Source organism: Macrotis lagotis, chromosome X (genome assembly GCF_037893015.1).
Source record: "Macrotis lagotis isolate mMagLag1 chromosome X, bilby.v1.9.chrom.fasta, whole genome shotgun sequence".
Lineage (NCBI taxonomy): Eukaryota > Metazoa > Chordata > Mammalia > Peramelemorphia > Peramelidae > Macrotis > Macrotis lagotis.
The window spans coordinates 471,880,058-471,895,955 of record NC_133666.1 but is presented as its reverse complement, the minus strand read 5'-3'; the positions used below and the strand labels follow the sequence as shown (position 1 = coordinate 471,895,955).

General features: G+C 38.4%; 1 protein-coding gene across 1 annotated transcript in view; it reads right to left on the bottom strand.

Annotated features, from left to right (window-relative positions):
* The window catches only part of CEP192 (centrosomal protein 192), a 160,271-nt gene that overhangs the window by 121,618 nt on the left and 22,755 nt on the right, over positions 1–15,898 (bottom strand). Inside the window, exon 13 of the mRNA XM_074202081.1 lies at positions 14,418–14,588. Coding sequence (XP_074058182.1) covers positions 14,418–14,588 — 171 coding nt within the window. The remainder of the gene's footprint in view (positions 1–14,417; positions 14,589–15,898) is intronic.

Genomic DNA, 15,898 nt, shown 5'->3' with positions numbered 1-15,898 from the left:
TAAGGATGAAGGAGGAATAATACATATTTTGAGATCTCAAATTGTCCGATAAAGCAATAGACATCAAAACCACTGATGTTGGTTAAAAAAAAAAAAAGACCACCCCCCCCAAAAATGGAACAAACAAGATGAAGAGGAACAGAAATGAAAGAAATCAATAACCTAATGTTTGATAAAGTGGAAAACAAATTAAATAGGAAAATATTCCTTATTTGCTAAAAATGTGAGGGAAATTGAAAAACAATTGGATTTAGATCAACCTTATATTATATCCTAAAATCATTCTAAAGGAATATATGACAATGCTGAAAATTTTTTTTTCCTTTGGTCCCAGGACTGAATATTTTGTGCCAAATTTAGGTTAAAATATATGAATTTCACAAGGAATCAATTACAGTTGCAGTTTCTGTTTCTGTTAGTTTCTTCCTAACTACCCTAAAAATGAACCGAAAACAACTGAATAACAAATAAAACTTGCAGAAAACATTTATTTTTAAACACAACAAGCTCTCACACCAAAAGTGTTAAAGATCATACTACATGTTGAAGGGGGAAAGATCATACTGATCATAATTTCAGGGATTCTGATAATTGTACTAATACCAAGTACTACAATTACACATAGCTTTATTAGTCTGGATGACTTAATCAACTTAGATACACTAATGTTGATCCTACTGTCTTGTACATGATTTTAATCTGGCTCTTCTGCCTCATTTTCAGCTTTCCTTTAAAAAGTTCTATTCTTAGAGGGTAGCTTGTTGTCACAATGGATAGAGCACCAGTCCTGGAGTCAGAAGGACCTGAGTTCAAATCTTACTCACTCATTTGCTACTTACTGGCTGTGTGAACTTGGGCAAGTCACTTTACCCCACTGCCTTGCAAAAAAACAAACACAAGTTCTATTCTTTGAAGAGGATTTGATATTCATCATAAGCATCTGAAAGTTTCCTCTTATCAGAACTAAAAATCCTCTAGAAACTCTACTTTTTGATAAGAAAATGTAATTCTAATTTTATTACTCAATGGATCATAGGCAAGAATATTTTTTGAGTTTATTTATTTATTTAACAATTTTTCCAGTTGATGGATTTTTGTTGTTTCCAACTATAACACATATTTCCTCAGTTCTGGAGATTTCCACTTAGCTGTCTAAAAAAATGATATTTTTTGCTTCAGTGTGCCCAGAACAAAGCCTTGTGCATAATAGGCATTTAATGTTTATTGAACTGAAACTGTCTTCTAAAATCCCCTTAGTCCAAATCCAAACTCAGCATCTAGGACTTATCCCATAGAGGAAGAGTAGTCAGAATGTATGTAGAGCAAAATCTAAAATCATCTGTCTACCCCCTTTCTAGATGAGGGAAGCTGAGGCCTAGATAGGCTAAATGACTTGCCAAGGTCACACAGCTATTAATTTCCCACTGATTTCCCACTAGACCTGCAGTTCAGGACTTGACCTAATTAGTATCTTAGATTTGGAAAGGCACTCAGAAACCATATAGTTTAACCCTTATTTTGCAAATGAGGAAACTGAGACTCAAGAAAGTATAAAAATTTGCCAAGTAGGCAACTAGATGACACAGGGGATAGAGCATGCATCTATCAGTCAGGAGGGTCTGAATTCTAATCTGCCCTCAGACACATACTACCTGTGTGACCTTTCACAAGTCACTTAACTTTGTCTGCCTCATATCCTGGGATATGATTCAGTCATCCTGATTCACATTTGGCCACTAAACCAGATGGCTCCAGAGGATAAAGTGAGGTTGGTGACTTAGCGCAGCCCCCTCACTCAGATTCAATACACAAGTATGTCATGACATGGCCTCCCTAATGCCATAGTCTTCTTAGAGAATGAAAGTTAGGGGGCAGCAAGGTGGCACAATGGATAGAGCACCAGCCCTGGAGTCAGGATGACCCAAGTTCAAATCTGACCTCAGACACTTAATAATTACCTAGCTATATGACCTTGGGCAAGTCACTTAACCCCACTGCCTTGCAAAAACCAAAAGAAAAAAGAGAATGAAGGTTAAACAACATCATCATCATCTTCATCACCACCACCACCAAATACTATCAGGTGAATTGTGAATGACACAGTCCTCATTAACCACTGATGAAATATGAGATATGTCACTATATGAGTTTAATAAAACCTGTTCTCGGGGCAGCTAGGTGGCACAGTAGATAAAGTACCAGCCCTGGAGTCAGGAGTACCCGGGTTCAAATCTGGTCTCAGACACTTAATAATTACTTAGCTGTGTGGCCTTGGGCAAGCCACTTAAACCCATTTGCCTTGCAAAAACCTAAAAAATAAATAAATACATAAAATAAAACCTGTTCTCAGTTATTCTGGTTTATGAGTTTGAGCTAGTCAAATTGATTTTTAAAAAAAACTCATGAGACAAACAATACCCAGAAAATAAATTTTCTTGAAAAAAAAATTTCTCATACTGATGATACTTTGTGATGATAGGTGCAAAAAATCAGTTATGATGAGAGGTCACCCTTCACCTTCACTTTTTACAAAGGTTGGAGTTCAGGGGTATGAAAAATTGTATTTAATGTCAAATTTTAGTGTTCCATACTTGACTGGTTTTTCCCTCTCTCCCATTTTTCTTTCTTTAGAAAAAAATAGTTTTAAGGGATGGTTCTCTGAAAAAGGGAAGGCTTATAAGCTAGAAATCTAAAAAAAAAAAACAAAAGATATCAATAAAATCTATTTATAAAATGTCATCTACCTAAAGTTTACTCCCTTTGTTAATTAAAAGTGAACGGGGGGGGGGGGGGGGCAGCTAGGTGGTACAATGGATAAGAGTACCAGCCCTGGAGTCAGGAATACCTGAGTTCAAATCCGGCCTCAGATTAATTAATAATTAATTAAGAATTACCTAGCTGTGTGGCCTTGGGCAAGCCACTTAACCCCATTGCCTTGCAAAAGCCTAAAAAAAAAAAGTGAAGGGGTCCCCTGAACTTGTCTTTTGAGTTGCCATTATTTTTCAGAAAGTCTTGAATGTGTCAAAGACAAACTTCTCTCCCCTTACTACCTGCCCATCTCCCCAAACTCCTCATCAGATGACTAATTTGTTGTTTGTATCCCAAACAGGACAGTGCCAGGTTGGGAAATTTGCTTGTGCAGCTAGTACCCTACAGATGTGACACCATATGGTCATTATCTAACCAAAAAAGAATGCAAGCTTCTACCATCACCCTGTTCCTTTCCCTGGGGAGGTTTTTCCCTTTTTTATACCTTTACTAAATTTTCCCTCTTCCCATGCCAAACCCTGTAAAGGTAGAGTTCTATTTTTCCTCCCCCTTCCCTTTGTCCTCCTGTCATAAACAGATACATTTCTGTATGATTTGTGAACTTTTGGGGTCCCACATGCAAATTCATTTGTCTTGTAATAAACCTAGTTTTCACATAAGATTCAAGTTGTGGCTCCCTGTTGACATCTTCAACCCAGGGTCATGCTCAAAGTCTATCTTCCCTTATTCTACTTCTTACCTATTGAATAATGCAAGATGAAATCAAGAAATTAAAGACTGAGCCCTCAAAAACTTTACATGCTCTAACGTCAACCAAGTTCTCACTGATCTACAATGACAACCTTTTACCTCTTCAGGCAGTTAATAATTTCTCCAAAGAAGGTCTTCCAAATCCTCTGTTCAAATCTTTAATTCCACTTCCACCTAGATGATCTGACTTCCTACTATGCCAGGAAACTGAGGCTCCTTGAAGCTCATTTTCATACTCTTACTTCAAAATCTCTAGGTTTCATGTATCAACCTACTTCATGACTCTAGTATTAATTAAGCCAACCACATCATTTATGCTCCTGATTTTTTCATCATTTCCTCTTTCATCTGTAATCTACTAGTTTAAACCCATAAGGCAACCAATATATTCAGGTCTCTCCCATGCTTAAAGAACTTTCTTAGACTCTACCTCCTCAAGCTACAGTGTTCTCCCTTTACCCTGATAAATTCCTAATAAGTAATCTACACATTCTTCCTCAGTTTCTTTAACATTCATTTACTCCACAGTTCCTGAGAGCATAATTAAGGATATAATTTTGATTGCAAAACCTACCCCAACTTCCCAGCATTCCCTTTCACTGCGACTACCCCAGAAAAATGTGTATACAACTCCGACTTCATTAAGCTGGCCTTCATTTACCAGCCTTGTTTCACTCAGGATTGCTATTTGGATATAACAGCTGCTCAGTACTCTCACAACAAGTCCTGTTCATCTTTCAGGTCAATTGGATATTGTGTTGTCTATGAGTGTGAGCATGTTCCATGCATCAATGAAGGTTTTGTAGATTTTTTTGAGTGTCTTGACTACACTATGGGATCCCCAGCTGCCACAGTAATTAGACCTTGGTAAAGTAGACAATTTTTAGGGCACCTTTCTTAGCCCCTTTCTCACATCAGGAGGTGAGCAATGTGATCCTTAAAAGACTGCTCAACTAGAAAGAGAAATCCCATTCAAAGAAACCTCAGACAAAATAAAATACCTTAGATGTCTAGCTGCCAAGGCAGACTCAAAAACTTTTTGAAAACAATTACAAAACACTTCTCACACAAATAAAATCAGATTTAAATAACTGGGCAAACATCAACTGTTCATGGATAGATCAAGCTAATACAAGAAAAATGACAATTCTACCAAAACTAAACTACTTGTTTAGTGCCATACCAATCAAAATTCCAAAAAAATTACTTTAATGACTTAGAAAAAGTTCTAAGTAAATTTATATAGAGGAATAAAAAGTCAAGGATCCAATGAAAAATGAAAAAGAAGGTGACTTAGCTTTACTAAATCTAAAATTGTATTATAAACTATCAGTCATCAAAACTGTCTGGTATTGGCTAAGAAATAGTCATGGAAAAGTGGAATAGACTAGGTGCGATAGCAGGAAATGATTATAGCAATCTGCTGTTTGATAAACCCAGAGTCCAGCTATCGAGATAAAAACTCTGTCTTTGATAAAAACTGTTGGGAAAATTGGAAGTTAGTATGGAAGAAACACCTCGCACCACACACCCTATATCAAGATAAGATCCAAATGTATACAGGATTTAGACATAACAAACAATATTATAAGCAAATTAGAAGATCAAGGAGTAGTTTACCTGTCAGATCTATGGAAAGGGAAGCAGTTTATGACCAAGGAAGAGATGGAGATCATTAAAAAGAAACTAGATAATTTTGATTATGTTAAAAAGCTTTTGCACAGACAAAGCCACTGTAACCAAGATCAAAAGAAATGTAGTAAATTGGGAAACAATTTTTGCAACTAGTATTTCTGACAAATGACACATTTCTAAAATATACAGAGAACTAAGTCAATAAAAAAAAAGCCATTCCCCAATTGACAAATGGTCAAAGAAGGAAATGCAAAGGCAATTTACAGATGAGGAAATCAAAGCAATCCATAGTCATATGAAAAATTGCTCCAAATCATTACTTATTAGAGAAATGAAAATTAAAGAATCTCTGAGATACCACTTCATACCTCTCAGACTAGCCAATATGACCAGAAAGGATAATGATCATTGTTGGAAGGGATGAGAGAAATCTGGGACACTAATACACTGTTGGTAGAGCTGTGAACTCATTCAACCTTTCTGGAGAGAAATTTGGGATTATGCCCAAAGGGCAACAACAATGTGCATCCCCTTTGATCCAGCAATACCAGTACTGCGTCTATACCCTGAAAAGATGATGAAAAAGGGTAAAAACATTATTTGTACAAAAATATTCATGGCAGCCCTGTTTGAGGTAGCAAAGAATTGGAAATTAAATGAATGTCCTTCAATTGGGGAATGGCTTAACAAACTGTGGTATATGTATGTCATGGAACATTTGTTCTATTAGAAACCAAGAGGGATGGGAATTCAGGGAAGCCTGGAAGGATTTGTATGAACTGATGCTGATCAAGATGAGCAGAACCAGAAAAATATTGTACACCCTATCAGCAACATGGGGGCAATGATCAACCTTGATGGACTTGCTCATTCCATCAATAATAGAACTATCTTTCATCAACAACAGTGCAACAATCAGGCACAATTTTGGGCTATCTGCAATGGAGAATACCATCTGTATCCAGAGAAAGAATTATGGACTTTGAACAAAGAGCAAATACTATTACCTTCAAATTAGGGGAAAAAAAAAACCGTTATCCTTACTATGTAATTTTACTATCTCATACTTTATTTTTCTTCCTTAAAGATACGATTGAGTCTCTGTCATCACATTCATCTGAGATCAATGTATACCATGGAAACAATGTAAAGACTAACAGAATGCCTTCTGTAGGAGGTGGGGGAGAGCGAAGCAAGAATGGGGGGGGGAATTGTAAAACTCAAAATAAATAAAATCTTTCTAAAAAAAAAAAAAAAGGACTGCTCAATCACCTGGGGGCTGGCTGAATCTCATTGCTGCTTTCAGTTGTTTCAGGATGCAACCCTATGGCCTGGGCCACCTGTGTGCATGATTTTTACTATAGTTCCCAGTGTATCTGCACACGTTGCTTCATCACTTGCCTGTCGCCACAGGACTTTGAGGAATGGTTATGACTGATGTCTTTTGTTGCATGAGTAAATTGGATTTAAGTGAAGAAGTCAACTATCTCACTCTCTCTTCCAATCATTGTAATCCAACATAGTAAGAAAGAGTCAAGACAACTGGTGATGGCTCTAAATGCAGGGGATGACCTTGGTGTCTTCGATGTCTAACCAAGCTCTAAGCACTCCACTGCACCTGCCTGCTTCAGCTGGCTTCACAGACATTGGAACAAAGTGTTATCTTCCGTCAATGGAAGACTTCACATGCTTGGGGTAGACACGCCCCCTCCTCCACTACTCACCAATGAGCTTAAAACTTCCTAGGCTACCGTGAACCTGGTTTAGCCCTACCCAATGCTGATGGATCCACATTGATTAATAGGGACATTATCCTAGAGATAGACTAAACACTTCCATAGTGTTTTTAACAGACCATCATCAATCAATGCAGAAACCATTGACTCTTAACCTCAAGTTGAAGTCAATCAATCCCTAGCTGAAGTTCCAACTGAAGAGGTTTTGAATGCCATTAGGCTCCTTTCAAGTGGCAAAACACCTAGTGCTCATTCTTTTCCAGCTGAGATCTACAAGGGGGGGGGGTCCATTGCTCACCCAAAAACTAACTGAAATTTTCCAGGTTATATGGCACAAAGAGGTTACTCCCCCAAGAATTCAAGGATGCCTCCATTGTCCATATATAAAGGTAAAGGGAATGGATTGTCCTGTGACAATCAGAGATATTTCTCTTTTAGTCATCACTGGTAAGATTCTAGCCAGTCCTTCTCAATAGGCTGATCCTTCAACTGGAAGAAGATGGTCACATCCCTGAGAGCCCATGTGGCTTCAAAAAGGGTTGAGGAACAGGCGATATGGCATTTGCTACCCAACAACTCCAGAACAGAACAAAGGTCTATATACAATATTTGTAGCACTAACTAAGGCCTTTGATACCATCATTCATGAAGGTTTATGGAAAATTAAGCCAAACTTGGGTTGCCCAGAGTTCATCAGTATTGTACTTCAATTTCATGACTGCATGCTTGCCCAGGTTCTGGATAAAGGATGACATTCTCCACATTTTCCAGTCACCAATGGAGTGAAAAAAAGATGTATCCTTGCTCCCATGTTTTCAGCTGTGTTATCAAACACCTTCCCTTAGGATGAACATGGCCTCAAGGTCAGCTACTGCAGTAATGGTGAATTCAACTTGAAAAGGCTGCAAGCCAAGACCAAAGAGGAGGGAGTGTTGGTGTATGATCTTCTGTCTGCAGATGATTGTGCACTCAATGCAGCCTCTGAAGTTGAGATACAACAAAGTATACATCTATTCTTTGCAGCTTGTGCAAATTTTGGTCTAACAATGAATACCAGGTGCTCCATCAGCCAACACCACATCATCCTTATGTGGAACCATCGATTACAGAGAGTGAAGAAGTTTTGAATGCTATGGAAAAGTTCACTTATCTTGGGAGTATCCTTTCCAAGAAGATTCACACTGACAAAGAGGTTGACACTCACAATGCCAGACCTTGGCTCAGTATTTGGGAAGCTCCAAAAAAAAGTGTGGGAGGGAAGAATATTAGCCTGTGTACCAAACTGAAGGTCTGTTGTGCTGACCTCACTGCTACACGCCTGTGTGAACCTCAACAGTCTACCAGCTATGTCAGGAAACTGAATCACTTACATTTAAATTGTCTTGGGGGGGAGCAGCCAAGATGGCGACATGAAGGGATCGAGTCTTAGGAGCTCTCTGATAAAAACTCACAAACTAAGGACTCTGGCTAGACTTTCAAGAGACAGAACCCACAAAGGGACCCAGTGAGGCAGTTCTCCTACTCAAGGTAACCTGGAAAAGAGCAGAAAGGCTCTGCTCCCCAGGGTCGGAGGAGCAGCCCGCGGGAGGGGGTGGCCCGCCAGAGCCAAAGAACTTCAGCCTCCCGGAGGCAGCCCCAAGGCACTGGGAGCAGCTGCTCATAGCAGCGGGGGAGTCTCCTGAGCTGCACCCCGGGGGAGCACGGGGCACAAAGTGGGGGAACAGTTGGGGACCTCTGCCAGAGTGAGCACCTAGAGCCCAGCCCTCAGGGCACACAGCCAGCAGCTTGGTCTTTCCACAGCCCAGACCTTGAAACAGAAGCAGGAGGAGCTGGTAAGCAAGAGCCCCCCAGGGCATGAGCCCATTGAGCTGAGGGAGGGGAGTGAAGAGAAAGAGAGACTGCTGAGCTCTGTCCTCTGCCCCTGGAACAGGACTCTGGGGCTCTGACCACATTCAGATCCTGATCCCAGTCTAGGCCCCCCATAGAACAGCAGGGGCCCCCCACCTCAGCCCCATGGCAGAGGGGGCCGCTTATGGTCATTCACAGACCAGGAGGGAGGACAGAGCCTCATACACTGAGACCCTTGTGGGAGTGTCCCAAAAGCTCAGGAAGCACCCCAAAAAACAGGATTAGGCTGGGAAAATGAACAAGCAAAGAAACAAGAGGAAGACCATTGAGAAATATTTTGCAAATGAACCCAAGAAGGATAAAAATACTCAGTCTGAAGATGAGGAAGCACAAGCTCCTGCAATCTAAAGACTCCAAGAAAAACAGAAATTGGGCTCAGGCTATGATAGAGCTCAAAAAAGACTTTGAAAATCAAATGAGGAAATTGGAAGAAAAACTGGGAAAAGAAAGGAGATGCAGGAAAAACATGAAAATGAAGTCAGCAGCTTAGTCAAGGAAATCCAAAAAAATGCTGAAGAAAATAGCATGCTAAAAACCAGCTTAGGTCAAATGGATAAAACAGTTCAAAAAGTTATTGAGGAGAAGAATGCTTTAAAAAGTAAAATTGGCCAGATGGAAAAAGAGAAAAGAAAATTCTCTGAGGAGAACAAATCCTTCAGACAAAGAATGGAATTCAGGGAGATTGATGAATTTACCAGAAATCAGGAATCAATACTTCAAAACCAAAAAAATGAAAAATTAGAAGAAAATGCGAAATATCTCATTGAAAAAACAACTGATATGGAAAACAGACTTAGGAAAGATAATTTAAAAATTATTGGAATACCTGAAAGTCATGATCAGGAAAAGAGCCTTGACATCATTTTCAAAGAATTACTACAGGAAAATTGCCCTGATATTCTAGAAGCAGAGGGCAAAATAGAAATGGAGAGAATCCACCAATCCCCCCGAGAAAGGTATCCCAAAAAACCAACCCCCAGGAATATTATAGCCAAGTTCCAGAACTCCCAAGTCAAAGAGAAAATATTACAAGCAGCCAGAAGGACACAGTTCAAATATCATGGAGCTGCAGTCAGGATCACACAGGACTTAGCAGCAGCTACATTGGAAGCTCATAGGGCTTGGAATACAATATACCAGAAGGCAAAAGAGCTTAGAATGCAGCCAAGAATCAACTACCCAGCAAGGCTGAATGTCCTCTTCCAGGGAAAAAGATGGACTTTCAATGAACCAGGGGAATTTCAAATGTTCCTGTTGGAACGGCCAGAGCTGAACAGAAGGTTTGATCTTCAAATACAGGACTCAGGTGAAGCATGGAGATTGGAGGAGAGGGGGAAAATATGAGGGACTTAATGAGGATGAACTGCATATGTAGAAAAATGATACTGATAATATTCATATTAACCATCTCAGTTAATAGAGCAGGTAGAGGGAGCTTTTATAGTTGAAGCACAGAAGAAAGCTGAATTTGAAGATAAAATATGGTGTAAAAATGGAGATAAAATATGGTGTAAAAATGGAATAAGAAAAAAAGGGAAATGGAATGGGAGAAAGAAAAAGGAGAGGGGGAATAGTCCAAGATATTTCACATCATAAGATTTTTTTTTTATTACAATGAGCTATTGCAATGATATAGAAGGGGGGAGGCAAGGGGGAATGAGGGAACCTTTGCTCTCATCAGAGATGGCTAGGAGAGGAAACAGCAAATATACTCAATGGGGTATAGACATCTGGAGTAAGAAGGAGAGGGGAACAGGGGGAAGGGGTGGGGATGTGAATAAAGGAGGAGAGGATGGACCATGGGGGGACAGTGGTCAGATATAACACATTTTCTTTTTTTACTTCTTGCAAGGGGCTGGGATTGGAAGGCCTGCCCAGGACCATGGGGCCAGGTGGATTCTGGGCCTAAGGGGTGGTATGGGGGCTCAGGGCTTCTTGGCCCCAGGACCAGGGATCTATCTGCTGCGCCACTCAGCGACCCTACAGCAGAGTCAGAGTGAAAGGAGAGAGAAAATATAGTACTTGGTAGTGTAGAAATAAGAAAGGAGGGAGTTGCGATCAGCAATGGCAACGTTGGAAAAATATGGAAGTAACTTTTGTGATGGACTTATCATAAAGAATGTGATCTACCCATGACAGAGTTGTTGGTGTTGGAACAAAGACTGAAGCACATTTTTTGTTATTATTATTTGGGGGAGGGTGCAGGGCAAGTGGGGCTGGGTGGCCTGCCTGGGGCCACATAACAGGGTGATCTTTGGGTGTCTGGGGCCGGATTCAGACCCAGGTGCTCCTGGCTCAAGGGCCAATGCTCTGTCTGCCACCCAGGCACCCCTACTATTATTACTATTTTATTTTATTTTGGGTCTTTTTTTTCCCTTCTTTTTGGTTTTTGCAGGGCAGTGGGGATTGGGTGGCTTGCATGTCACATGGCTGGGTGATTATTGGGTTTACAAGACTGGATATGGACTCGGGTGCTCGTGGCTCCAGGGCTGGTGCTTTGTCCATTGCACCACCTGGCCATACCTACAATTATTACTATTATTTTTTTTTAATTTTAATTTTTTTTCTCTCCCCTTTACTTTTTTTCACCCAAGCAAGTCTATCTATATTCATGGGGAGGGGTATTTTGTTTACTTGTAAACAAGAATATTTTATTAATGTAAAAAACATATTTGTACAAAATGAGAATAAAAAATAAATTAAAAAAATAATAATAAAAATAAATTGTCTTAGGAAGATTCTGAAGATCACCTGGTAGAAGATACCAGACACTGAGGTCCTTTCTTGAGCTAAACAGTATAGTATTCCAACATTCCAACTCTATGTAGTAACATAGAGTGCAACTATGATGGCCTGGACATGTTGTTAGAATGGCAGATGTTGGAATGCCAATTGTCAAAAAGACTCTTTTACAGAGAACTAACTCAGCTCAAAGGAAATGTGACATGCTTAAGTTTAGAATACCCACCCCAGGTGCTCATATGGACTACATGAGCCCACCCTGTGGTAGAGCATTCTGAGCTCGTATTGGTCTGATCTGCCACAGTCAGACACACTGCAATTTGTCTTAAATATAGTTATGTCATCTTCAATAAGGACAAGAACCAACCAAGGGCTTCTCTTTCAAAGAAGAACAATTACCTCTTAATTGTGTTCCTCTTCAGTCTCCTATAAAAGTAGTCTCTCTCTCTCTTCCCCAAGCTATGCCTCAGCTCTTTTTTTCACTCTTCTCTCCTTCAATGAACTCAATGACCCCCCTCTCCTCTCCTCTGTTCACAGGGGAATCATACCCTACCTACCTACCATGTGGGTACTCTGTCCAAAGAAATGCAAATTCAATCACTTAAACCTTGCAAAATATGGGGTTTGTGGGGCTAGATTTTTTCTTCTTCTCTATATATTTATTCTGTAATTTTTTAAAAATAGGACGATTAGTTTTGCCTTAAGTAGCTTCATTTATTATTTCTTGAAATATAGCTCTGTAACAATATAGCTCTATAAAAAATATAGCTGTCGTAAAACTAGGTTTTGATAAAGCCCAATGAATTCAAATGAAGCTACTTAGACTGTGCCTTAAACCCAAATCACTATGGCTATGACTGACTGGCCAATGACAGGTTCTAGCCTAAGTATCACTAAGTCATTGTTTTGGTTTTGGTGTCTCAGAAAGAGTAAAAATAACAACTGTTTCTGTTCTGAAGTTCTTCCCCTCCCATTATGTTTTTTTTTTAAGTAGGCATATTAGACAATATTTGCTTCGTTAAAAATCATTAAATGGGTGGTGCCTCAGACAAACTGGGACCTGAGGAAAAACCAAAGTTTAAAAAGTTCAAGGTCTCCCACTGCATCTAGAATCAGACCTGCCCTGTCACTGAATTCTGATTCTGAATGAGGCTGATGACAATCTGATGTCCTGGCTCATTTAAATCCAATTCACTTGCAAGTCAAAATACCATCCTAATAGTATTGCTACTCAGAAGGACAAACAGTAAAAAAAATATTTCCCCATAAGACTCCTTCATCTATCTATCTAGTTCTAATGTCACATTTAATTTCCAGCCCCATAATGGTCAAGTTCTGCTAAAACTTCAAGCTATGATTAAAAAATGGATTATCACTATTATTTTAAACTTTCCCTTCTACTCTCTTCCCATTTCATTAATAGATCACCATCTTCCCAGACTCAAAATCTTTTAAGCTTGCTTTGATCTTATCCTCTTTCTCACTTTCAGTTTGTCAATTTTGGTCTGATCAGATCCACATCTCTCACATTTCTCTCCACTCACACAGCTACCATCCTACTACAGGCAATCATCATTCACCTCAATAATTTGCTTAAATAAACAATTGGTCACTGTGGTTTATGTATATCATGGAACACTATTGTTCTTTAGAAACCAGGAGGGATGGGGATTCAAGGAAGCCTGTAGGGATTTGCATGAACTGATGCTGAGTGAGATGAGCAGAACCAGAAAAACACTGTACACCTAACAGCAACATGGGGGTGATGATCAATCTTGATGGACTTGCTCATTCCATCAGTGCAACAATCAGGGACAGTTTGGGGCTGTGATGGAGAATACCAACTGTATCTAGAGAAAGAACTATGGCATTTGAACAAATATCAAGGACTATTACCTTTAATTTAGAAAAAAAAACTGATATCTTATTATCTGATCTTGTTATCTCTTATACTTTATGTTTCTTCCTTAAGGATAAGATTTCTCTCTCATCACATTCAATTTGGATCAATGTATACCATGGAAACAATGTAAAGACTGGCAAATTGCCTTCTGTGGGGGGGGGTGGGGGGAGGAAAGTAAGATTGGGGAAAAGTTGTGAAACTCAAAATAAAAAATCTCAAAAATATAAATGGTCTTTTGACTCCAGTCTCTTTTTTTCCCCACTCAAATCCATCCTTGTTATAACTCCAAAATAATTTTCCTTAAGGATGGATCATTTTATCGCCTTACTCAAAAAAACATTAATTGCTTCCTATTACCTCTAGGGCAAAGTAGAGATTCCTTGGTTAAGAAAGTTCTACACAATCTGGTTCCCTCTTATCTTTTCAGCCTTATTTCACATTACTACCTTTTAATGAACTATATAATCCAACCAAATAATACTATTCTTCTATCTTGTTCTGCCCTCTTCATTTGAACAGCCTGACTCCCTATGCCTGAACTATATTGTTTTCTCAGTTCTAATTTTTGGAAGCATTCCATCCCTACCAAGATCAGTGCAGATACCATCCCTTCCATGAAGCCTTTCCTAATCTGCCTTACTATAGAAAAGAATAAAAAACAAAACAAAAAATCAGTAGCTTCCCTCTACACTTGCATTACTGTCTTGAATTTCTCAATGGTTTTTATAATATATATATATATATATATATATATATATATATATATATATATATATATATATATATTTTAGCTGGAGAGATTCTAATTCTAACTCCTCTTTCCTAATCACAATAAAATGGCAACATCTTGAGGGTATATGTCATGTTTAATCTCTGTTATCACCATTATCTTGCACAAAATATTTGAGAATTTCAAAAAAAAAGTATTGATTTTTTAGAAGTTCATTCATTTTTTGTAGGGGGGAAATCTTTACCTGTCATCACAGCCATATCTATTTCGAGCAACTGTTGAAACAGCAACAGGTATGCCAAGATTTGAAGAAATGCTGATATTTCCTAAAATCCCACTGTTGTTACTGGTCAGTGAATTAGTTATGGAGCTTGGAAATGACTCATCAACTATTTGTCGAAAGTTTTCCATTACACTGTATAAATAAAATTTTTTAAAAATCAAGTTACAACATTCCACCAATAATTAAAAACAAATTTTTAAAAAATCAAAATAATATTTTCTATATATCACAGAAAGGTTTAGTCTCTCAATTATTTCCAAAGTAATCTTGCACAAAAATGCACACAATCTTTATATTCCCTACCTACGTCAAATCATTTTACATTTAACAAACTACCAAACTTAACTTTTTGCAAGGAATAATGAACAGTATGATAACAATTAGAAAATGCAATCTTAAATTAATATATTTGTTTTTGTTTATTCTTGCCCAACTCTTCTGGGATTTTTCTTGGAATGATTTGTCATTTCCTTCTCCAGTGCATTTTACAGATAAAAAAAACTGAGGTAGGGGCAGCTAGGTGGCACAGTGGATAGAGTACCAGCCCTGGAGTCAGGAGGACCCGAGTTCAAATGTGATTTCAGACACTTAATAATTACTTAGCTGTGTGATGTTGGGCAAGTCACACATTGTAAAAACACAAAAAAACAGCAACAACAAAAAAAGAAACTGAGGCAAACAGGGTTAAATGACTTGCCCAGGTCAGGTCACACAACTGTGTGAGTCTGGGGCCACATTTGAATTCAAGTCTTCCAGACCATCAAATTTTTGTTTTCCAGGACTAATACTTCAGTATTAAGGATAGATCATTTCATCCCCTTACTCAAAAATCACCAATTTCCTTCTGTAATCCTTAGTAGTTGGTTGACTTAAAAAAAACCCATAAAATATTGGTATCTTTAAAAAAAAATCTTATCAAATATGTACAAAAATAATTGCTTTCTGTCTTACCTAGCATCTTCTGAAAGTTATAACTTGAAATTTCAGATTTGTGTCATCTTAGCATTTAATTACTTTTTTCAAGTTTATTGTATTTTAGTATAATTTGTATAAATAACGTTATATGGTTGTTAAAATCTTATCAATCACAAAGATCAAAACAATAAAACACTTAAAAGGTTATGATTTTTAAAAAAATCAATTTCCAGCATTAGACTTTACCATTTATTTAAAATATTTTATAATTAGGTATTCTTCAAATTTATTTGCCACGAGAACCAACCTGAAGTCCTGCCCACAAAACTGAGATTGGTTAGAAGTGGATTTTATAAAAAGGCCACCAGCAGGATGACCTCAAAAATGTAAAGACAGCCACAGGCGTCATCCAAATGATTGCTTAGAATGGGACCTCATTCTTTGCAGAGGAGACCTGAAAGAGAAGGTAAGAGTACAATTCAACGTTCTTTTCCCGTTTACATTCCCTTGCACTCGGCAGAGGTTTG